This window comes from Melozone crissalis, unplaced genomic scaffold (genome assembly GCF_028551555.1).
Source record: "Melozone crissalis strain CALT ecotype California unplaced genomic scaffold, PUWL_Pcris_2 ptg000004l_1, whole genome shotgun sequence".
In the NCBI taxonomy this organism is placed as follows: Eukaryota; Metazoa; Chordata; class Aves; order Passeriformes; family Passerellidae; genus Melozone; species Melozone crissalis.
In genome coordinates, this window is record NW_026535782.1 from 44,514,855 (window position 1) to 44,539,818 (window position 24,964).

At 44.4% G+C, this 24,964-nt stretch overlaps 1 protein-coding gene across 4 annotated transcripts in view; it reads left to right on the forward strand.

Moving 5' to 3' along the window:
* The first annotated feature begins 511 nt into the window (after positions 1-511).
* Positions 512-24,964, forward strand: part of SYN3 (synapsin III) — a 184,029-nt gene continuing 159,576 nt past the window's right edge. The window contains exons 1-4 of one of the 4 annotated variants that reach the window (XM_054280212.1): positions 512-621; positions 15,085-15,136; positions 18,620-18,696; positions 19,580-20,059. In XM_054280212.1, coding sequence (XP_054136187.1) covers positions 19,743-20,059 — 317 coding nt within the window. In that variant the 5' untranslated portion in view covers positions 512-621; positions 15,085-15,136; positions 18,620-18,696; positions 19,580-19,742. Of the gene's footprint in view, positions 622-9,580; positions 9,660-15,084; positions 15,137-18,619; positions 18,697-19,579; positions 20,060-24,964 lie in introns of those variants that run through there. The other 3 variants (XM_054280222.1, XM_054280204.1, XM_054280230.1) reach the window with 3 other exon arrangements.

The following is a 24,964-nucleotide window of genomic DNA, read 5'->3' on the forward strand; positions in this document are numbered from 1 at the left end:
CTGTGATCTGCTTGTCTTGTCACTCCCTTCTCCAGAACAGTTTCATTCTTTTCTCACATATTACATTCAGCTAAGATGCAAAGTGTTTGATGCTCTGCAGTATCGCTTTGCCTGGACAGAAATCTCTGCATCCACTGAGACAGTAGTGACCATTCACAAGGGAAATACTCTATTATGGGCTGAGGAAGGAGGTGCAACAATAAAATGGGAATGCCATGGCTTAGGGGGAGGAGGACAAGAGGGATGGAATGGGGAATACAAGTGGGTAATCTAAGGTCTCCTTTTCAGGAGTGACAGAGAGATTCTGGTTTTTTTTTACCCACCTTTCTGATAAAAGCCTGACAGTGGGGGTGAAGTCTGTGACACCAGAGCCTGCACACCCTTGTTGTTTTACTAAATTATTCATTCCTGTTCCTGTGATAATATAGTTATAAGGAGGAGCCTAATTGAATTTACTGTCTGGCATTGGCCAATAGGGTGATAAGGATCCGGCAGAATGGGATGACGGTGAATCCTGCTGGTGTGCTGTGAATGTGAAGCAGGACGGACTGGCAGTTTGTGTGCAGGAGGGAAAAGCAATCGGTCCAGGGCCCCTGGATTAGCAGAATAAGGAAAGGAAAGGTAAGGGAGCGGGTGGGAAAGGGATTTGCCTGGATCATACACTGACCCTGTGCTGAAAGGCTGGTTTTGTTCATAGCAAAGCACTCTGCAGGCAATGTTTTCCTGCAGGGTTTGGAGGGAGCAGGAATGCATGTGGTGGCACTTGCTCAGTGCATGTAGCCTGTGCCTTTGTCTTTATATGTGCTGCAGGGCTCTATAACGCTGCATGCTCACCGAGCGTGTCTGTGCAGAGATTCCTGTGGTTTGTGTGGATCCAGCAGCAGTGCACGGAGCCTGTGCAGTATAAATGTAATGAGGGGAGTCCAAAGGGAGGAATTACCTCATGGGCAGAGTGGGGAAAACAGTAGTGCTTTCTGGTTGGATTGAAAATGAAAATGCCAAGGCTCTTAATAAGCTGTTGGCAAAAAAAACAGAGCAAATGTATGTGCATCTGTCTGTGTATGTACTGGATCTGCAGTGAGATGTTAAAATGAGAAAGAGGAGATCAGACTGGAGCATTAGGTGTCGCAGGTAGAGATAAATTGCAGGCAATCTGTGTAATCAGATTCTCTAACATGGAGAATGCAAGTGAGTACGGAAGTGGATTAATCCTCTCTGCTGAGCTGGCTACACCTGGAAAGCAAGGGGGAGATGGGCTGGGAATCGGGACAGGGAACGTGCCTGGTTAGGGAAACTGATGCTCAAACCATCCTGCCTGCTGTGCCTGCAGCTAAAGTGGTAGCTTATTGAGTTACTTCCACATATTTGTTATTTCCCTTTTAATGATGCAAATGTGAACATCTCTGAGCATCAGAGTAGAGCCCATAAATTGACATCATCTGGAAGAACAGGACTACATCAAGCAAATTAGCCTCTGCCCTTCCTTTTGTTTCACTGCCTTTGCTCTGATAACAAGTGACTGCTGAACAGACAGGGCAGGTGGGGGAAGATGGATTACAAACGTGGCAAGTGGCATTAAGCCGTGCAGACAGTGAGTGTCCTTTGCAGTGATGTTATAATCACACTTCTTCTGCTTACATCTTTGCAAGGGTGTGAGACAAGGCTGTCCTGAATTTGGGGTAAGCTTATTCCGGTCGCCACCTGGAGCAGGGGTCACAGGTCATTGTAACTAAAATTTTTAGCTGCTTCTCATAGGGGTTCACCACCTCATTCTTTTCAAGCTGGAATCCAGAGGAAAGTGTTGCTGAGACTAAGACGTTGCTCACCTGTGGATATCTCATCTCTGTTGGAAACTCATTCTTATGAGGAGTGTGGAAGGAGATATGCTTTTTCTGCTTGAGCAGAAAGCAGCAGCCAGAGGCTGTCTCCAAAAAGAGAAGGCAGAAAACCCCAAAGGGAGAAGCTACAAAATGCCTTATCTTGGATTAGCCAAACCCTTTTGCCCAAATAGGTTCTCCTTCCTTCCTGACACCAAATTTCTTACATCACGGGTCAGCTTTCCTCTACTCAAGCTTCTTTCTTTTCTGTGGTTTTCTCACATGGCCTGAAGGTTTAGAAAATGACTGACACCCCCATCAGACAGCACCTCCCTACTCATGTCCACACTCTGCCCATGGCATCTCCTGGAGTCCTGGGGTTGTGCTCCTCTGAGTGGTGGGCTGAGTCTGACCCCTCTGTCTCACAGCGTGTGCATGCACCCCAAGCAGGGCCAAGGACACTCACCTGGTAAAAGTATGGAAAGGTTCCACCTTGCAGAAGTTATTTGTATTGGGTGATGAAAAAAAGGAAACATTGCAGATTCCTGTGGGATAGAGGCAGGCTCTCCTCATCTCACCTGAACGGCTGACTAAAAAAATGGATCTAACACAGGGCATATGGTCATAGTTGTGTTTGACTCCAGCTTTCAAAGCACTTGCAGTAACAGAGTCATTGAAGAAATGAAAAAAACAACCCTGGCCATCTAAGAATAAACTCCCCAGTATAACAAAATGCTTTCAATTTGCCCCAAAACAGAGGAATAGTCGAATAACTTGCTTACTCACACACTACGAAAGGCTGCACTGCTCCCAGGTGCAGAGCAGGAGGTTCACCCTACCAAAAAGTAGGCAGATACTCGTTGCTCCTGGACAGTCCCTCTCTCTGCACATCCTCTGCTCTTGCTGGTTTTGGGAAGCGCACCTTCCCCGGGAGATGCCCGCAGGGATTTGGCAGGAGGAGCATCCCCTGAGGCTGCAGCAGCAGCAGCAGCAGCAGCAGCAGCAGCAGCAGCAGCAGCAGCCCGGTGCTGCTGGCAGAGTCGCTGCCGGCTGGGTGCCTGCATTGTTTGCTGCTGCCCTCCGAGTCCACGGGGAGCTCGGAACGGGCACAGCGCCAGCAAATCCCCAGGGAAGCTCACGTCATGGCCAATTCACCGGTGCCAGACACCGTGCTGGAAACCTGAGGTCGCTTTGCTGCCATTAATTGCTCAGATGATTAATTCATGCAATGATATCACTTTCTGGGGTGGAGGTTAGGAGGTTGTGTGCTCCAGTAACGAGAGGCAGGATGGGATGCAAACTCGTGCTCCTGGCTGGTGTTAGCACTAATCAGAGCAAACCAGCCACTGCGTGCTCCACATCATCCCTCCTCCCCCAGAAAGGGTACAGCTTTCTTCTTGGGCTTTTTAGGGGGGATGAGGGGGTGGTGCCATGGGATGTGTGAGCAAGTGTTCTTATGGGATTTGCAGTATTGCAAATTCTACACCACAGGACTGAACCATAATGCCCCTTAACTTTCACAGCTACTCTGCAACATGGATTTTTGTTTTAATTGTTTTCATGTTAACTACTTTATTTATGCCATTTACATTGCACTTTCTAACAAGAAAAAACAGTATTATTCTCATTACAAAGACAAAAGAGAAAAAGAAGTGAGTTTGTTTCTTATTGCACAGTGGCTGGTGTGTTGCACTGTGGTGCTCTCATCTCAGAGGGTCCTGCTCAGTCTATAGGGGTGTGGGATCAATTTTTAGTTGGTCTGGAAACTCCCCAGAATGTCAAATTTTGCAGTAAATACTCTAGGATATTTAATTCTTTTGCAATGTTTTTAGGCTAAAAATCCCTTTCCTGTCTCTTTACTAGCTAAGCAAATAAGTCTAGAATTCCCAGGTGGGCACTACAAAGAGCTGTCCTGGCCCAGACACAATTAATAGCTGATAAAGTTGCAGCAACTTGATCTGTCAATCTGTTGGTAGGTGAAACATCTAACTTGAAATGTCAGACAAACCACCCAGGGCGTTTTCAGAGCTGTTGTAAGAGAATTTTGTGTCACTCTGCCTCATGGATCCCTCCTTCTTGCTCACTCCAGTGCTGTTCTTCTCACTTCAGGCCTCTGTGGTTTTGGCTGATTTGCATCCTCAGAGGTGTACAAAGCCCTGGATCATGTGTTTTCAAACAGGCTTGGTAAGACCAAATGGAAATCTTTCCATTTCTAGATTGGCCTTTTATTTGTGGGATAAAATGTTTTCCTTTCTGTTTAGCAGTGGGGAAGCCATGCTCTCTCTCCATTCTTTATAATTCTTCACTTTTCTCATCCTTTGTGATTTGTCGTGGTATTCTCCTACCTCATCTAGAGATTTGAAAATGTCAAGGAGCTTTTTTAAATGCCGACAAGTAACAGAGATTTGATTAGCAACTGTAGCAGATCACTTACCAGTCCAGTACTGTAGACTCATATATATTTATAATACAGTTATCAAGGAAAATGAAGTGATTAAGCAGAACTAACGATGTCTGTATTAATGGCTGTCAGGTTCCAGACGTTCATCTCTTGTCTGTTTAATGAGCAATAATTCTACTATGTGTGGGCAGATCAAATGCTAAAGCAAGGGTGCAGTTTGGATCTGCTGCCCTAAGCAGATTGCACTGGCCACAGGAAAGGTGGCCCAGGGCACGTGCTTGTAATTTTAAAAAGTGAGAAAAACTAATAAAAGTGAGAAAAACTAATGACACAGCCTTGGAAAAGTAGGAGGAAGAGTCTGTGGTGGGGCCTTTGGGGGGAATAATGTTTTGTCCTGCTGGCAGCCATCCACTGCAAAGGGCTGAATTGCCATCAGAGTGACAGGAAGAGGAAGAAAAGATTGTCTGCTTCCCAGGATGGCCTGTGGGGGACTGGCATGGGGGAGAGGGGAAAAAGTGAATTGGATGGCATAGGAAAGACCCTTTTTCTAGGTTTCCTGAAACTGGGAGTATCCCCTTCCTATCACTTTGAGAGAATAACTACAGTCATTTTTAAAAGCACATTAAATTTTGGTCTGAACTGTCAGACTGGGATATGAACAAGACAGAGAGCTGCTGTGTTGTATCACACTCCAGCCTGAAGAAGACAAGCAGCATTATATTCCTGTGTGCCTGAAAAATAAATCAGAATCCGTGTTAAAAGGAGGAAGGTAGGACAAAGGTAGGACTGAGGAGCCATGTGAAAAGCTGGACAAAGTAACAGAGAGGGGTGTGCATTTTTTTGGAAGAAGGAAATCTTGGTTTCTGCCAAACTTTATGGGTTTTGGCTGATTTATTTCCCACTCTCAGCATGATCCAGATCAAGCTGGGGGAAAAAAAAAAGCATTTGCTTCCTTGTTTCTTCTCATACACAGGAGCAAACATACACCTACCAACTCCTTTTGAAAGATGGCAAACAGTGTCTTCAGCCAGGTCTTCATGGTTTGAAATGTTTTTTTGCTGAGCTCCCGTGAGTTTAAAAAGTGTGCTACCTTGAGCCCTATGTTTTAATTTACAATTTAATGTTACATTTAGTTGACAAGAAGGAAATAGTATTTTAACTTGCTGATTCTAGCCCTTTAAAACCACAAAGCCATTTAAGAAAAGATACTAATTGACCAGTTGTTCATAAAAGCCACAGCCACTCAGATTACTTGGAGTCAATAAAGAATTTACTGATTCCCATCCAAGTGAATGGAGAAGGTCCCACTCCTCTGCAACTCAGAACTTCCAAGCCTGCTGGAAAAAAACAGCCAGAAATGCTTACATCATATCTTTTATGTAGCCAATGCAAAATATTTTTAATCTAGAAGGACTGGTAGGCTTTCACCAGCACTAAATTAAGTTTATAAGCAAACACAAGAGCTACATAGAGCTATTAGAAAAGCAGAACCAATAGCAGCAGAACAGTCGGCTCCAAGATGATTCAGACCCTTAAAATCTGTCATTTAAAATATAGTAACACTCCTTTTTTAGATGAAGTGCATTATTTTTAATATAGGGTATTCTGGCCCTATGTGGTTGTTTTCTTTTGTAAAACATAATGAGCATATCTGTCATGCCATCATCTTTCTCCCCCACTTCTAACTGTACTTTGCTGGGTGTAGAGTAGGACTGAAGAGCCCTGTAGTGCATTGCAGCGCAGGAACATATCAAAGACATTCTTGGCTGCAGAAATACTTATCAGAGCAAGCTCCGGAGGATGATGCTAGAAAATACAAATCCTTCTTGGAGAAGGAAAATCAGGAGTTTTCTCGCTGAACTTACCAGCACAGCGCAGTTTTTTATAGCTGCTGCTGTAGATCAGTGAACAATAAAATGGAAATTTGGGTTAAAGAATGACCCCATGGTGCCAGAGGTGATGGCACCATGTGTTTCTGTCCCTGAGTCACCACACACACTTCTGATGCACTGTGCCCCTCACTGGCAGCTGCCAGGGGCTGTGGACGCAGCGCATGGGCAGGGAACACACTTGGTGCATGGCTCTTTTCTGAAGTGGCCTTGGCAAAACCAAATTATGTGACAAGCTAGAAAGCATTTATTCTTTTTTAGCCCCAAAGTTTTTTGATTCACTGCTTAAAGATGAGTCTCAGTGCCTGTATTTCCCTGCATGCTCGCTAAAGCATTGCACTTTGGCAGGAGAGGTTGGATGAAGCACTGTGCTCCCTCCAGCAGCTCAAGGCTGCTCTATTTAGCTTGATGCTTCTATCTAAAATAGGCCTGTGTGTATTTAGTTAATCTTTTGGGCAGACTTTCTTACTTCAGCTTCTTGTGAAGTTTCTTTTAGCAGGAGAGAGAGGAGTAGGCGAGGCAGGGGGTTGCTGCTTTATAATAAAACTGAGAGAGGCTGACAGGAATCCACATGAAGGTTACTTTGGTTCACTCTGGGCAACCTTAATAATTCAGCAGAGCCTTTCTAGTCCAGGCTTCCCACGCTGTTCCCCACAGGGCCAGTTTCACATTTGAGAGTTTCTTGAGGCCATTCAAGGCACCAGCTACTGAGAAGCACAAGGCATAGGAGAGGATGGTGCTTGTCAAGAGCTGGAGCTGCCTATTCCTATTAATGTGCAGGCAGGCTTTTCCAGGGAAGATTCTTTGATGTCTCTGACTCTTGGTCACAGTTCACAGGCCTCTGGCTTTACACATCACGCTTCTTTCTTGAAGGAAAGTGCCACCTCTTTCTTCTGCTGCGCCCCACGGTCAGACTGTCACCTCGTGAGGCCTGACCCTCAGAGCAGGACAGTGCCTTCGGTCACCCAGGGCAAACCCAGACCTTGCAAAGTCACAGCTGACATCTCCTGCAAAAATCATGCCAGCTGTGCAAGACCATCTGCCTTCCACCATAATCGGGATGAGAGTGGGGTCACTTCTAACTTCCAAATTCTTTTCATTTCAGAGCGAACCCCTTAAAAGTTGATGAGAAATTTGCTTGAGCTAGAAGGGAAAGAATTGACTTTCTGCTTTCTGAGATATTTTCCAGTTAAATAAGTAGCATTGCTACAGTTTTGCTCTATGCTCTGTTCTGCTAATAGAAGCAATAGCTGATTACCTCACACAATGCTGTAAGACCAGTATATTTTCTACGAACAGAGTAGGTGGTGAAGAATGAATAGAACCTTCAGTTGTCTGAATTCCTAAGTGTATGTTTTCATGCTTAGTGATAGGGCAACAAAGGCAATGGGCAGGTAAGAAAAACTCTGATTTTTAAGGAGATTTAAGGATTTTTAAGGAGATTTTTAAAGATTTTTAAGGAGAGCACAGCACCTGCCTGTTTTGTAGTATGGTCAGGGGTAGCAGCTGATGGGGAAGGTGAAATAAGAATAGAATCATAGAATATCTTGGTTGAAAGAGACCTTAAAGATCACCTAGTTCCAGCCCTCTACCACCACGGACAGGGACAACTTACACTAGGTCAGGTTGCTCAAGGCCCTATTCAATAATTATCTGCAATGAATAACAAACCAGCTGCCATCTCCTGCATCGCTTGGCAATATTTTTTATTCAATTTTCAGGGCAACACAAACCAAAAAATCAACTCAGTTGAAACTGCTGCGAGGCACTGCCTAGCCCTGTGCTGTCAGCAGCTGCTGCTCAAGATCTAGCTGCCCAGGAGAGAGCTTCTGGTTTACAGCATGAACATCTGAGCTCTCCTGGGATGCTTAAGCAAGTGTCTTTGCATTGCGGTACCATGTGGTCATGCAGTCCTTGCTGAAGCTGGGAGAAAACATGGTTTTCTTCACTCAGGCTTTCAGGGAGCTGTGCTTTGCTCTTGCTGCAGGGACTATGGCTTAACTACAGGGCTGGTTTGCACCAGCTGGTGAGTATTTACAAACTAGCCTTGGAGTTGTTTTTTCAATCAGAAACTATAAACTCATGATGGGAGGAGATAGGAGAAAGTACACAAGCTGCACTAGTGGGAGGACAAGCTCAATGATCCTAGTCTTCAAATTCATTTGATTTCTACAAGTGCTCTGCAGTGCTTTAGTGGTAATTGAAGAGATCCAAGGCAATTATCCTCTTTCAGAAATGAGATACTAATGATGGAGAGCTGAAGCGAGACAAGAGCAAGTGATTAAGCTGATGATAGTGAAGGACTTCTATATATTTGTTGTCATGCTGTGTACATTATTTTTGCTCACAATATGGCCCCTTCTTGTCCTGGTTTTACATTTGTGTTCCAATATGAAGTGATTTAACCAGGATCACTCATGCATCTCTTAGGAAAACATACGTGGATGTGCAGGGCCTGCCACCAGCATGTGAAGGTGATTCAATACTTTGATGAAGTTCAGTGATGATAACAGATTTTATAATCCCATCACTGGGACATGTTTGGTTACTGTTTTTGCACTGAGTAGATAAAAAAGGGGATAGAACTCCTTGTGTCTGATCTGGCTTATTTATAAAAGATCATCCATACACTAATTTCTTATACATTATCATCTTCTGGGCATCAACAACAGTTTTAGCAGTAATCAGCTCTGAAACTAGACTCCAGTGTCACGGACATATTTTATGAAAAATCCTTTTGCCAGTGTCCTTTCTCCTGAGAAGCTGAGAAGCTTCAGCTTCTCCATGTTTTGCTGCTTTGGAATGTGATTTGGAGAATTGTTTACCCAGCATGTGAAATTGTTTTTACTTGATGACCAATGACAGCCACCTGTGTCTAGGCTGTGAGCAGTCATAAGATTTTATTATCATTCCATTCTATTCCTTGCTAGCCTTCTGATGAAATACTTTCTTCTATTCCTTTAGTATAGTTTTAGTATATAATTTTCTTTTAATATAATATATATAATAAAATAATAAATCAGCCTTCTGAAACATGGAGTCAAGATCCTCATCTCTTCTCTTGTCCTCATTTAAGTAGTACTCATTTAGCAGTACTCATTTAAGCTGAGAACTCTGTATATCCTTCCATGTTAACAAGTAATATGTTTTTCAGGTAGGTTTAATTTTAAAGAGTTTCTGTACTTACGTTGTACATTATTGAACACCTCTGCAATGTGTATTTATGTCACCGCAGAGATCAGTCTCTCTAAAATGTGACCCAATTTAACCTTTCAATGATTTATTTGTATAGTTAGTGACATCCTTAAAGTCCTTTAGAAAAAATAGAGAAGGAGCAGGTCTTTTGATCCAGAAATCCTCAAAGACTGGTTTTCTTTTGTGTGTGCAGTCTTGAAATAAAGCATAATGTTTTGTATGTTTTAGTGAACGGACTGCTGCACTGCAACCTGCAGGAATATCAGTTCTGCCCTTCAGGTCAAACCTTTGGCAAATGCTGGATATGCAAGTGTAAGCACAGATTTTGGCTTGTCATCTGAACAGGAGGAGGCCAGGGTGAGTGCCTCTGCAAAGCTGCAGGGAATAAACACTTCCTCAGCCTGTTTGTTTAACATCTGGTCATCCATGCCAGCCATAGAAATCTTGGAGCTATGAAGTTACACTCTGGAGTTTGTGGTTTGGTTTGATTTGGTTTGATTTGGTTTGGTTTGGTTTGGTTTGGTTGGGTTGGGTTGGGTTTGATTTGGTTTGGTTTTTTAACCAGTTCTGTGCCTCCACAGTGATGACAAAGTGAGGCATTTGTTAACAGGTGGCCAGAAAATGTCAACCTTTCTGGCCTTAATGATCCTGAGAGCACAGGCACTCTGTCTGGGCAAGAGCTGGAAACAAACCTAGCAGAGCAAGGCAACTCTCCAGCTACTACTCAGGACTCTGTGGAGTTTGGTTTGGATCTTCAGGAGACTGCTTCAGTAGACTGCAGTCTACTCTTGGGCATGCCTTTTTATCTTGTAAATGCATATCCAGACTAAAAGAGGCTTTTGTCTGTAAGCTTCAGTCATGTGGGACAGAACTAATTAGCTCTGGGAAATGCAGATTGCCCCAGAGAGGAATAGGAATACTTTGCAATGATGCTTCTATCATTACCCATATCATTGTACAATTGTACACAAGCACAGTAATTCACACCATGCTTGTGTGTGCACCCAGAAAGAGCTGACACCAGTGCCTGTGGCTTGAGTTCCTCTCACAGTGCCTGCTGGGGCTGTCCAGCTGCAGATGCTCCTCTTTCCCCTCTTCCCCTTCCTTCTCTCCTTTCCTTGAGACAGAACTTCTCAAAGCACAGAAGGAGAACCCAAAATAGCTGTGCAGATTCATCCTTTGTGTTCCTGGTTACAAAATGGTTCTAAGTGCTGCTTTTTTCCAAGCTTTCCAAGAAAGCTTTTTCATTTTTTCCCCCACTCATGGTGGCTATATACTCTCCAGGTCTTAAAAGGTTTGGTGGTTTGTTTCTTATTTAAGGCTGGCCACTCTTGTAACTCTTAAAGCTTTGTAATTCAGCTCTTGATCAGCAGGGGAAGCAGAGCTCCTGAAGCTGCCTGTGCTTGGCTCAGAGGTGCAGCGTGAAGGCGTATGAGCTGAGCCTTGCAAGATCTCTGCACTCTGCAAAATAAAGCTTGTCATCTTAAATGGGAAACCAAGGCACTGCATGACCTTTCCCCAAGCGGATAGCAGGAGACTTTGTCATGGTTTGACAATCACATTGTGCTTTATTTCCATCTCTGGGCACAGCCAACTAGCCTGATTTTTCAGAACTTTGTATGGGTCCAGAATCTAATCCAGTTTCCCCACTCATGTATTATATGTTCTGATGCTTTCTGTCTAAACACAGTACCTGGTGTTTGGAGCCAGTTGTGGAGGGCTCCTACACCATCCAGCATGAGTACAAAGACTGGACAGGCAAGCAGGCAGGAACTGGGAGAGAAGACAGCCAGATAAAAGAGAGTTAATGAAATAGGGTAGCAATAAAGTTTATCCCTAGCTTTTTAAAAGTTATTTTCTGATCTTAGCAGTGCATCTCTGATGATGCAACTCTTCATCAACACAGTGTCCCTACAGAGACAACATAAATTCATAAATAGCCTTCAGAACCTGTCCAGATTCCTTATTGTAAGGGACCTAACACCTACCCCCTGACTGTCTGCAGAGGTTTCTGCTGGTACCACAGATATGTTTGGCTTGCATCTCTCCAACCTGCAGCCGTGCTAGAGCAGGATCTTATGCACATTTTTCGAGGTTGCAACAGGGCAGCAGGCACTGGCAATGTCACAAAGACTGGGGTGCTCAGTTCAGCTCTGGGATGGGGGAACGTGCCCTTGTTGGGGTGAGAGGTGTGTGGGTACATGGTGGGAGCAAAAGAGACATGCTCCACAAACCCACACATCTTTTCATGTGTCTCCATGTGATCAAAGATGTACAACAGTGAGGGAAAATATCTCCCACAAATCCTCAGCATGGTTTGGGTTGGCTGCCACAGAGCTTGAGACAACCCCTGCAGTGCTCCAGTTGAAGGTCTACCAATCCTCATTGTCTCTTTGTCAGGAATAGTCCAGCCAATCTCCCACCACTTCTACATCACATGAAAGAATTGACATCAAACTGTCTTACAGTTGTGTCACAAATCTTGCCCAGAATGCAGTAAAACATTGTCTTTCCCTTCTGTCATCAAAATAAATCAGGGTGCTCCAGTTCTTGGCTTAGTCTTTGTGTTGCTACATGAGATGGGCACAGAAGGTTAGAAAGCAAAAGAGCTAAACAAAGGCAAGCTACAGGTTTTATTTCTCCAGATATCTGCTGTTCACACCATCAGGTGAAGTAAATCTCATGTATATGATAAGGGGTTCCTTGCCATATGGGGAAAATCTGGGAAACTGGAATATGCTGGTGCGTGGAGTGATGCAGGGGGAAGAAATGAGGCAGATGCAAATGGCAGCAAAGCTTAGATGGATTATGTTAGTACTACAGATAGTTTGGAGGACTTAAAATGTTTGAAGGAAGACTTTTTAACCCCCAGAAGCATAGAACATTTGGGAAAGAAATTGAGTTTTTGTAGCAGCTTAAAATTAATTAGAAGCATAGATGCAAGAATTATGAAGTTGTGTTTGAAGATTTTTTTATTTGGAAATATGCAATAGATTTTTGTCTTATAATCATATCAAAATTAATACAATTTGGGCTCCAAACAGAAAATCCTTCTTATCATTACCAGTTAACTAATAATTATGTATTTGATGTATACTATAATCTCTTAATTGTTTCCTCCTGTTTCACAGCCTATAGCACTTTTTTCCCTACAACATACCTAGTTCACTTTGTGGTAGTGAAATATTTTGTTTACAAGCATTTTGAATAACCAGTCTATTGTGGCAGAACTGAAACAGAGTAGAAAGAAAATTGCCCGGGAATGAGGAAGTGATCACAATCAAGACACGAGCCCCATTAGCACTGGGCAAGATGCTGCAGTTTCCTCTGAGACCCTGTGAGTTGTCAGTCCCTGAGGCACATCTTATCTGCATGAGCCCTAATGCATATTGGCAGGCCCTACATATTAAATACACCCAGCTCCTTGATTTTATTCAGATCAGCACTCTTCAAAGCAGCACGCCTCTCAGCTGAAGGAAATCCCTGCTCTATTAATGGTGTGTCTGGTGCCACTTTCACTCTTATCACCATGAAATCAGGGCTTGCACGGTTGCTGCAGAAAACTTGAAGCATGTCTCACAGCACACACCACGAACTGCATCAGATCCAAGACTGGGGAGGAAAAAGACAGAACCTTCCAAGCCCTGCTTACTTCCTTCTTACAATTTCATCCACTTAATACGCAGAGCATTTATCTTTACAAGTTCTCTGGTTGTACTGCTGTCTCCTGCTTTCCTTTACCCTCACCATGAGGAGCCACTTTGGCATGTGTGCAACTATCAGCCTTAATGGAAGCATGAGTGTCACTATTGCTGGGGGTAGGAATGACCACAGCACTCCTGGGAAATAAGAAATGGAGGCAGGATGCAAACTCAACTGACTTTGAGATGGAGATGACTCTGTGGCATTCAAGGATTAGACACACTGCCTGCTCCAGTTGTGCTGGGTCTGGCTTTGCTGATAAGCAATTATTGATGTTGAGCAGACAGGCCACAAAAGGCCTCCATAAGCTCATTGACAAGAGGATATTACCACTGAGACAACACCACAGCCATTAGGTGCCAACAGGATTTCCAAAGTGAAACTAAAATGATGAAATAATATATTGTTTCCAAGAAGTAACACGTCGTAATTTGATCTCGGGGGATATTAAAGCCAGAGAGTATTATCATTATATTCAGATTTATTTTTGCTAGAAAATTTTTCACTAATGTTCATGGCTTTAGTCATCTTCCTTTGCAATCTGCTTGAAAGTCTGATAATCTTACAGAGGCATTTTTTCACTTTGGATTGTTTTTCCCCATCTTTTCCTCACTTGCCATTATGAAATAATAGGCAAAAGAGGAAGCAGACTTGCTCATTTGCTGTGCAAATGAGGGTGTAGCTCTTGGGAAGTGGTCCCATTTGCACTTGGTTTGATATGCACACCCCCACTATCTTCAGGAGATAAGGCAGCCCCCTACCATGAAGCTGCTGTGTAGAAAGCTCTGGCAGCTTTGCAAAAGGAAAATACAGATAAGATTTGTGAAACCCAGACTTCCAGTTAAATAGCCACCCAAGCAAGCAGAGAGGATTTTTTTTAAGATCTACAGGAATGCAGCAATAAGACAATGGAATCATTGCACCTTTATATGTTTCAGTGGCTTAGTGAAGCATGTTGAACATTGTGAAGTGATTCACTTCTGACAGAGAGACATCCTGCCATCTCTGACAGTCTCCATGTTTGAGCAGAGAAACAGAATGCACAAGAGACTGGCTTCTTGTGAAAATCCACAGAAGGATGGGTGGAACTAGATGATTCTTAGGATCCCTTCCAGCCCAGGCCATTCTCTGATTCTGGTGAGCTGCTGCCTAACACGTAGCAGGAGACTCAGGCTCCAGATAGGATTATTGTCTTGAGAGCTCTTTCTGCTCCCCTGCCCTGGCATCCCCTCCAGCTGCGGGCTTCTGACTCCTTGCAACCGCCTCCAAAGACACCAAGAAATGTTTAAACATGTGAACCTCTTGAACCCAGGACTGTGGCAAATGAAATAAAAAAACTAACAACAATTCTAATTCATTTCAGAACAATTTGTTTTATTATGCTTTCAGTTTTTCCCAAGAAATGCCAAGTTATGCCAAGCTTGGGATGCTGAAACACTGAAACCATTCAGGGTGAAACACTGAAAGCTTGACAATGATAAATAACCTCTTGCTTTCTTCTTTTTGAAATATACTAGAAATGTGGAAAATACAGTTTTAAAAAATATACTGTGTGTGGAAAGGCATCCAGCTGGATTTTGAGTTTCCTAACACGGCTGTCCCTCCACAGAGGTCGACTCCCACATGCTGTCAGTATGCCTGAAGGCAGAAAGGGATCCATGGGAATGTTTTAAGACTTGAATGTGTGCTGAAGGCAGTCTGCAAAATGGATGTGAGGGGGTGAAAGGCAATGATTGTTGCCAGGTGAGGAGCTTCCCCTCACCTTCCCTCCCAGCGTGGGGCAGAAGGAAGAGTGCAGTCTCTAACAGTGAGGTGTGGGATAATCCCTCTGCAGTGTTTTTCCATCCTGCTGCCCCCAGCACTGCTCTGTCAAGAGCAGTAATCAGATGCAGGTTGGTGTGGTTGTGTCAGTTCATTACCTGACAGCATGAGATAACAAGCTCAGGAGAAATCTAAGCGTGGGTAGCAGCTATCAGCCAGCTGAGCTGGGTTCCCTCCAGACACTGCTGCACATCAGAAAATAACCCAACAAGAGGTTTAAGTGAACATCCTGTTCTTGTTTTCTAACACATGTCAACAGGTTTTCTGAGATAACTTGCATCTCCACAGAATATATCCTTGAGAGAAAGCAGGTAGGTGCTTGGCTGCTGTCAGTGTGCTGAGTGAGTAGATTGCATATCCTCCCTTGCTCTTCCAAAAATATCAGCCAGGAAGTTTAACTGTGTGTTAGTAAGGGGCTGACAGTGCCAACCCCTTGGCTGTTGTTTTCAAGGTCAGCTCCACTTGACCTTCTTCTTGCCTCATTTGGATGCTCACATTGTTCCCTTTTGGTTCCTTGAAGGTGCTCACATTGTTGGGATTTCTGTGTGCTCCTGCATTGTCTGCTGGTTAAGCCTATTCCTGCTTGCTTCCTCCCTTTCTGCTACTGCTTTCTCCTCCTCCTGCTCTTCTCCCTGTCTCTCTTGCCTGCTCTCTTTCCTCAGGACTCACTCATTCTCCTGTGCCTAAGTTGTTATTTCCCCACCCTGAAGTACAGAGCAGATTCCAGCCTGCAGCTCCATGGCCCAGATGCTGTTTTCCCAGCTAGCTTTCAGGAGCAGCTGCTTCACTCAGCAGCAGATGACTCCGGCTTGGTGAGAAGCAGCTGCTTGTCTTGCAACTTGAGGAACTCCACAGGAGCTGTTGCTTGGTCTGGAAGCAGCCCATGGGCTGTATTTGCAGCTGTGCAGGGAGCTCCCTTCCTGCAGGCAAGTTTGTGCCTGGCACAGCATTAAGTAGGTGATGTGTCTCCCTGTGAGCCATACGGAGACTGGTGTACACAGGGAACGTATGACTTGATGGTGTAGAGCCAGCAGCTCTCCTGCCTGTGGCTCTGGAGTGACAAAAACCACTCAGCAGATCTGTCTTGCTTCTGATGGAGGTGTAGGCTCCTGCATTTGTGAAAATTGCAGCCCTGCTCACTTGCCAGGGTAAGATCTGTGTGTGCACTGGGTGGATGTTGTGCAGCATAAGAGCTACAGAGCCAGATTTGGCCTGACAGGCTGAGCCCTCAGCAAGTCCACAGAGAGTTTCAAGCTGTAGGGAAATGAGGCCCTAACCTACTCAGCCTGTGCCTGTATGAAAACACCTACTTCTGAAAGTTAAATAACAGTAAGTGTGAGTGATGCAAAAGCAGACTATGAGGTTTTCCAGCAATGAAAGCAGTGTAAACTGCTGGCAGAAAAGTTCCTGGCAGTTTGCACTGCTCCCATTGCAGAGAAGATCTCTGTGGTGGCGCTAATGGCAATTGACAAATCGATACAGTGAAGCCTAAAAAAAAAAAACAAAACCAAAACAAACAAAAAAACCCAACAAACTTTTTCAATTACATTAGCCAGATCATTAGAAAAATGTATGTAATGAGAGGAGGACCATCACTCTGAGATGCCCAAAGCTGAGGAACCCCAGAGTGGAGCCAGGCATTGCTCTCTGCTGCAGTGTCATCCATTGATTTTAACCTCTGTGTGCTTTGCCAGAGGGAGATTTCCCTGTGACATCAGAGCTTAGGTTTCCTCTCCTTCCTCCCCAAGCCAACGGCATGCAGCCCAGTCTTAGCAGAGAGTGGAGGGTGTGCCAACCAGCACAGGGAAAGGCCAGACTAAGTGCAATGTCCCAAACTCTCTAGACAAGAGAATTTTGCCAGGTCCCAGCATTTCCTGGGCAACAAATCCCACTACGAAACCCCTGGCGGAAAAAAAATGACAGGTCACTGCAAACATTCCTGTTTAAAAGGGGCCAGGAGCAGAGTGGTCATGGCCTTGCACTAAGTATGGTAAATTGTTTAGTGCAAGCACTGAGCACAGTTTGGGAAGTCCTGTTGAAGAGGAAAACTCTGTGCCTTCCATGCACCTCATGGAATACTCTGGCCCTACACAGCCTTGGGACACCCTAGGTCATGAGCCTCCATGCTGTTCTTCCCTCACTGCAGGGCCCAGCAGAGACATTTGCCCATTCATTTACTTGCTGATGCTTTGCAAGTTATCCATGTTAATTTGGAGAGTGCAAATCTCTCGGGGGAGGAAGCAGCTATGCAAACACCTGGCAGAGAGGAAGAAGCACCTTGACAAAAATGGAAGTCTTTATGGACCCTGTCCCAAGGATGCTGGCTTATGCCAAGAGCCTTGTCCAGCCTGCATGGCTGGGGGCAGGTTCCCTCCCGTGGCTGAGAGCTGCCACAGCAGGAACCAGCAGCTCTGTGATGTGCAAGTCATGCAAAGAGCAGGGATCTTGTGCTGCAAGTGCTTCTCCCAAGGCCAGTATCAAATTTATGCCCCAGGTCTTGCCAGTTAACACCAAGGCCCTAGAAGAGAGCATGCCTGATAGCTGTATACAGCAATGGGGTACTCATTTGGAGCCCTTCTGACAGTGGGCAGATCTCTGGGATACTCCTCTTTAACCAGGACTGCACCTACTCCTGAATGAATTGTCACTCAGGGGAGGGGATTTTTCTTGTTTGTGTTATGCAAGGAGAAAACACAGGTTCCTGATTAGAGGACAGCACAGCACATTTTTACCCAGTCTGTGGCATATAAATCCCCCAAAGCCTTTGTAGGCTGTTCCACCCCCATCATCCTGGACAGGTTACAGTGGATGGCTCAGTGCTGGCACTCACCACTCCGGCAACAGGATAAGTATTGCGTGGGTGTATATATGGGGTGAGTAGCCAGCTCACAATTCGTGGGTACTCTCCATTACCTCCTTTTGGAGCAATTGCTGCAGGCAGTGCTACTGAAGTGCTCCCTGGTGTGTGTCTGCTGATGTTGAGCAGTCACCGGGGAGGCGGGAAGTCAGCACAATAGCCCGAGATACATTATCGACTGTGAATGTGGCAGGAAGTCATTAAAGATTTCCTGAGCCATTCCCTGGGAAAAGACTACCTCCAGGCTCCAGCAAAGTCAGAGGACTTGCACTGCCAGGGCTTAGAAATCAAAAGAAAAATTATTCTAATCAGCCAGAGTCAGCAGCTCCAGTGGGGAGCCCTCTGCTCTGGATGGATCCTGTGCCCACAGATTCAGGGTGGTGATGGACAGTGAGATTTGGGGATGTGCCAAGGGGCTTTTTGTAGCTTGCTTACTTCCAGGTAGGCTCATCTGAGCCTCTCTAAGGGTTTGGGGGCTATGACAATGTGGTCTGACTCTTTTGTCTGCAAAGCTTTGTAAATCCCTGCAGGCGAAAATGAATGAGAGCTTATTTTTAGAAAGCTGTTTGGTTGCTCCATGAGCTCTCACCCACAGCTCCAGGAGAGACATTCTCAATTTGTCTTCTTGGACAACTGGGGAAAGACAATTTTCTGCCCTCAGGAGGCAATCAGAATTTGGGACAGGAGGGTGAGCAGTAAAGGACACCAAACCAGGTGAAGGCAAGGAGCTCCAGTATTTGCAGGGGGTCATTCAAAGAGACTTGAAGGGAGTTAGGCATAATTTAAACAATGATACCATGGATGCATGAGACTCATCTCACTTGATGTATGAGGCAACACTCGTTTTTGTTGCTGCAAATATGTATGTCTTAAAGAACGTATGTGTTTTACCAATAATAAATTTTTGTTGTTTTTTCCCTAAATCTCACCAACCAAGACTCAAAGGCTGTCTTAGCAGATAAAATTTTCTCAGGAAATTACTGTGGAAGTCTGTCTTCTGGGGTGTGCCTAGAGGTGAATTTTTTTTTTTAAATTGTGAGATTATTTAATTGCTGAAATACTTAGTATTCTGAGTAAAAACAAAGTCATCATACCATGGTCAAGGGAGAAGAGTCAAGTACCTATATTTCACCATGCTAGTTTTCTCATTTGAAGAGAAGAGCAGAATAAATTCCTGTTAAAACGAAACAAACCAAACAAACCAAAAACACCAATGAGAGAGGAAAAAAACTGTATGAAGATTAGACAGCCAAGTTTCTAGTTTTGAGTAACTGCAAAATTCCTACAAGTGAATGTCAAAAATCAGATGGCCTGCTAGAATCTTCCAAACAACCACCAGCAAGGACCTGGCTCAGAGTCTGAGTGCAGAGAGGAGGAGGTGCAGAAAAGTGTAATTTCTGTCACTGAACTTGATCAAAATGTGTATGGGAATTATTCTGCTATTTTTTATTTAAGTCCTATTTAAATTTTGGACATTTGTTCCTTACATTCAAAACTTTGCTCACAAGCCTACCAAAGATGATACAACTTTATATCCATTTGGATTATTTGCTTGTGATTCTGTAATTTTCAACACACAAGATACTAGAAATAAGGTACCTGTCATTTTAAAATTAACATTTATCAGAGTAATTTTTTCTTTGTCCACAGTAATCGAATTGTTAGCCCCTAAGCTAGTGCAGGCTGGTCTCTACAGATCAGAAAATGTTTGGGGATGACAATGGTGACATATATTTTGTCCTAATTGTTTGACTGTAGCAGTGTGGAATACTACATAGCAACCAGCAGTCCCTTCTTCCATTGATTAAGGTACCTGTCTAAGACACCCAAAGGAGGTTACTTAACTCAGTCTCACAGTATGTACCTCACATATATGTCTTTGATTCTCTTCCCGCAGGAGAGAAGGAAAATATAGCTGACAAAATTAGGCATAGATCTCCAGCACAGTTTCAAGGGGTAAAGCCTGCCTGCCTGGACTTTAAAGAAGCACCCACACGGCCACAGAGGCATCCTCCAGCACTGGCAACAGCACCATTCAGTTTCCCCACAGCACTGCAAAGATGAATTTCCTCCGGCGGCGTCTCTCAGACAGCAGCTTCGTGGCAAACCTGCCCAACGGGTACATGATGGACTTGCAGCGCCCCGACAGCTCCACGAGCTCCCCGGTGTCTCCTGCCACGGAGAGGAAGCACCTGCAGCCGCCTCAGCCCTCGCACTCCTCCTCCACGGGCAGCAGCATCTTCAGCTCCATCTCCAGCGCCATGAAGCAAACCACGCAGGCGGCTGCGGGCCTGATGGAGCACTCGGCCGGGCCCGCGCCCCCCACGGCACAGAAACCCAAGGTCCTCCTGGTGATCGATGACGCGCACACGGACTGGTGAGTCACCCTGATCCCCACTAATTCAGCTCCTGGGAGCTGGAGGGAATCATGGATTCTCATCAATCCATAAGAATTCTCAGGGAATCACGGATAATTTGCAGGGGGTGCACAGATGCTTTCACATTTGGGTAACCAGCTCTGTCAGACAGCTTGTGTGAATGGCAGAGTGGGATTTTTCGTAACTTTCTCGGTAAAAAATGTTCATTTGGTATTCACTGATCAACTTCTTTATGGCCTTAATATTTGAACACACATAGGGCATTCTTGGCTCAGCAGGTTTAGCTAAGACGTCATAGCTAGCAATGATCCAACGAGGTCACAGCTGTAGGTGTGTTAATGATGTCATTCAGGACCTTAATCCACTGTGCTGACTCTAAAAAGTGACTTAATCTCTTCAGCTCTCCATCTCGCTTGAGCTTTCCTCTGTATGCAAATTTATACATGAATTATGAATAGATAACCAAACTTTGTACTACCTGTCAAGGGCCCTTCACGCGCTAAGCATAGCAACATGCATTGGCAAAAGGATCTCAGGCTCAGCTAAGCCTCAAATTTGTCTAGTTCATGCAGGTCTCATTACAAACAAAAGTTTGGAAGTTTGTTTTCTATGATGTTGGGTAGCACAGTAAACTTTCCAAAGTGTTCCCGTTTGAAGTCTTCTGAAATGTTACAGAAATTACTTACTGCCTTTTGTATGCTCCTTTTCAAATTCAGCTGGTTCAGAAAACTTTAGGCAACTTGTCTGAGAGTCTTATCTGGGGGAAATACCCAGAGAATGTGTTGAAAAGATGCTCTTGTTTCATCTGCCAGCTTGTCGCAAAACAAAAGAAGGAAAGAGTAGCTCAGGTAAGAGGGCAGTATTGAAGACTTCAAAATGAAGGAAGCTGGATTATTAGGTTGGGTCTTGATCAAGAGAGATTATTTTATTTTTCTGTGCATCCCACACCACTCTTCAGTACAGTTCTCATGTTTGTTCTTCTCTTTTTAACTAGAAGAATAGAGACAAGGTGAGGCCTACCTTTTCAGGTGTATCTTCACAAATCAAAAGCTTAGCTCTTGCCTAAAAAGAGACCATGACTGAGTATAACTAGGCTAGGCATCTTCAGCCAACTTGAAGTAAGAGAGGGAAAACAGTGGGATTTTTCTCAAAGGATGAACAACTTCTTCAGTGAGTGGGAAAGTCCCTGATAAGGTTGTCCCCATGAATGTTTCCCTGGCCTAGTGTCCCTCATCACAGCAGCAGCCCCTCAACGCCAGCTCCATCAGTCAGCAACATCAGTCTGGCTCAACCAGACCTGATCTCTCTTTCCTGGGTGCACCACGAGTCTCCTGCAGGCTGATGCTCACTAACCTCTGTCTCTGGGAAGTGTTTTTGCAGTTCCTTGGAGATGCTGCCAGGTGGCAGTCCCTTAACACAGCATCCACTGTCTGGGAATGGGCGTGCCTGTGATGCTCCAGCATCTGGGACTAAGCCAGCACTGTGCAGTCCAAACACTGTAATCAGAGAGGAAAGCCCTAGCTCAAAGGCCAATCTAGTTTTTCCTTGAGATTAATGGTGCTGGGGTAGTCAGGGCAGGGCAAAAGACAAGGAGGGTTGGACCCTGCTGCAGGGTTTTCATGTTTTAAAATACACACACTTCATTTTAATCCCTGCCTTTATATCTCCCAGCTGCTGCTCCAGCTTTGCAGTCTGTGAGCTGAGCTTGCTGAGGGAGCAGCAGCTGGGATATATAAAAAGGAAGTATACCTTCCTTTAAGCAAGGCTACCCATGCTGTCCTCACTCCTTCACTCCTCTAAGCACTCCTCACATCCCGCTGTCTTGGCTATCCCTCTGTGTCTATAACTTCAACATTTCTAGGAATGATGGGATATCCCTTTCACTTATCCCAGCTCTCTGACTCAACCCACAAGTCTGCAGGTATCAAATGCTGCTTGCAAAGGCTCCCTGCCTTTGCTTTCTCTAAGGCTGTGAGGACACTGAACAAAATTAGCGTATGAATTCATGATCATACCCTGATGTATGTACGACATGAAAAACAAGGAAAGAACATTACTAACCCTTGCCTGCCATGGCTCTTTGTAGCATGGACAGAAATACGTGCCTAGAAACTTCCCCAGTTTAAAGTCTGGTCCTTTCTGACAGAGCATAGCAATGCAACCATTCCAGTGGACTACAAGTGCTTCCTCCTGGTTGATTTTGTGTCTTCAGGAAACTCAGTGAGCCCCTGAGAGCAGCACTGAAGAGCAGTGACTCCATGGCTCCGTGGATGTTTATTTTTGGTAAGGTACTTCTGAGCAACACCAGTCACCTTCTTGGTCTCAGCCTGGGTGTTATGAGAGTTCAGGCTGAGCAGTCTCAGGAAGCTGTGTTTGCCTTGTGAGAGCCCAGCTGACAAAGCTGATTATCCAGGGATTCTGACTATCCCCTCTGCATCATGTACAGAAACAGTTCCAGACTTTGGAAGGTGAACAACAGCACATTGTTACTTCTGTGCTAGTGATTCTGGGTTTGGAAAGAGCATCATGTTTGTAAAGCATTTCCCCTCTGCCTGCTCTGCTCTTTCTACTTGTAAAACCTTAGTATTTGGTTTTCAAGAAACTCTTTCCTTCTCCTTTTGAAACAGCTAACTAAAAAATCCCCAAGAAATAACTACTGATGTGCTGCCCTTATTACAAGGGTGAGGGGCTTCCACAGTGCCTCCTCCCCCAGAGCAAGATACACAGGGTTTACAAACAAGGACCAGCTTGTTCACAGTCAGGAAGGGTGAGAGACAGTGGAATCTGCCATTTGATTTCTCTTCTCTAAATGAAAACACCTTCTCAGAATCGGAGACTGTAGCAATATTGCCAAGCCAGACATTAATTTATCATCACTGTTTGTATTACAGCAAAGGGCTGCAGTTGTGGGTTGGGATAAGGTGTTGCACAATTGCTTGACGAAAGGCTTTAACAACCCAAATAGGCAAGTGCATGTTAAATGCACTTTAAAGAGACAAATGACAATCCTTTCTATTTTTGAGGAGCTATTATGTCTCTGATGGCACAGTGTAGCACTCAATTTCTCTCAGATGTCTGAAGGAAAGAAAGAGCATCCATGGAAATCCATGGCCTGTCTTCCACCACAAAATCCTTGCCATTCTTGACATGCAATATGCCCGGGTTTATTCCAGAGGCGAAGTACTGTAAAAACAATGTGAGTCCCACAAAATATGATCAGCTGCTTTCTGCATTAGCAGCAGTAAAAGAAAGGTACATTCTATTAAGAACAAGGGAACTCACCCAGCTTTCTGTTAAAGTGGCAACATTTTGACAAATTTTCCATTCTCCTGAAAGGTGCAGCTCTAGACATTGCAAGGAAGCACGCAGTGGATTGCCATGTGTGGGATGGGCACGAGAGGAAATCCCTGCCTCTGGAGCTCCTTGTGCTCCTGGCTTTGACAGGCAGCCCCCAGAGGCACGCACAGCAGTGAGTGTGCCTGTGCATCAGCACACCAGGGAAGAGCTCGGCTTCTCTGCTCTCATTATTGGCACATTTCTCAGCTGGGCAGCCTCCACCTGGAGAGTGAGGCTCCTTCTGGTGGGCTCGGAGTATCTGTGCCTTGGGAGACTTCCAAAGACGCATCTGCAGCTCACCTACAGCAGCTGCCAGAGAAAATGGAGCTCAGACATGAATACACGTGCGTGTGTTAAACACACAGCAAAAGGGAGCAGCCCATGAGGAAGGGAGACAGCAGAACTCCATGTGCTGGTACATGAGCCAGCTCCAGCAGCCTGACCCCAGCCAGCAGGGAAGCACCCCACCTCTGGCAACCTCCTCGCCCACCGTGCTATTAAACAAAATTATGCTCTAGCTGGGTTGAATTTCTCAGCAGATCAAACGGATTTGGCACTGTAAATTAAGTTACAAACTTAATCAAACGCAAAGGATTTTGCACTGTAAATTATTAACCCCCATCCTCTGTGAAAGTGCTCAGCTTTCCAGCCTAATGCCTCATGTTTAAACAGCTTATGGGGGAAGTGATCAAGCACAGCTAAGGCTCCTATTAGCCACACATGCTAAAAGCATTGCTTTCTGAACCAGACAGCATAACAAAGTTGTTCTTTTTGCGTTTGCGGGATATCTAAGTTACATTTGTGAAACAGCTCATGTGGCTTTCCAAAGCCGTTGGTGTGTTTTGTCCACATTTCAGGCTGTTTCCAGAGCTCACAGTGCTATGTTTGCTGCCTTGTCCAAAATACAAGTGCCCTGTGTGCAGCAGTTGAGTATTGTATTATATACACGAGTGTTGTGAAATGCTTCACCAAAAAATGAGTCACAGAGGATATAAAAATTGCATTGTTTTATCTCCTCTTTAATTTGCAGCCAAATCTGCCTGAACTACTGTCTCCAAAAATTTTAAGATCAAGGAAGAGAGAAACTGTGATTAGCACTGAATTAAATCCTCTTAAAACATTTGAAATCGTTCTTTGTACAACAATAATGTCATGATTCAAGTCTAATTATGGACTGATTGGACAGGATTATTGTTTTATACTGGTCAAAGGAAATAATGAATCTTTTTTAAGAAGAAAATAATTTTCCTTCTGAAACATAAAAATATTGAGCCCTAAATATGTCATTTGCCTAAAAATTTGATTGTGAATAATAACAGTCTAATACTGAATCTTGGTAACATCGGAGTTCCTAAATACTGGGACTTTTTTCAAGGAATTCCTTTTAAAAATATTCAGTAAGTGTCATGAGTCATTTCATGCTTTCAGTAGGCTGAAGGTGATATACTAAGGCTCCTATTAAGAGTAGTATTTCTGTACCTAACTCATTTAAACATAATGAGAGGTTTTGGAATTTAAGCTTGAACTTAGGAATTTGCTGGTAAAATTTCAAACTTTTGTCTATATTT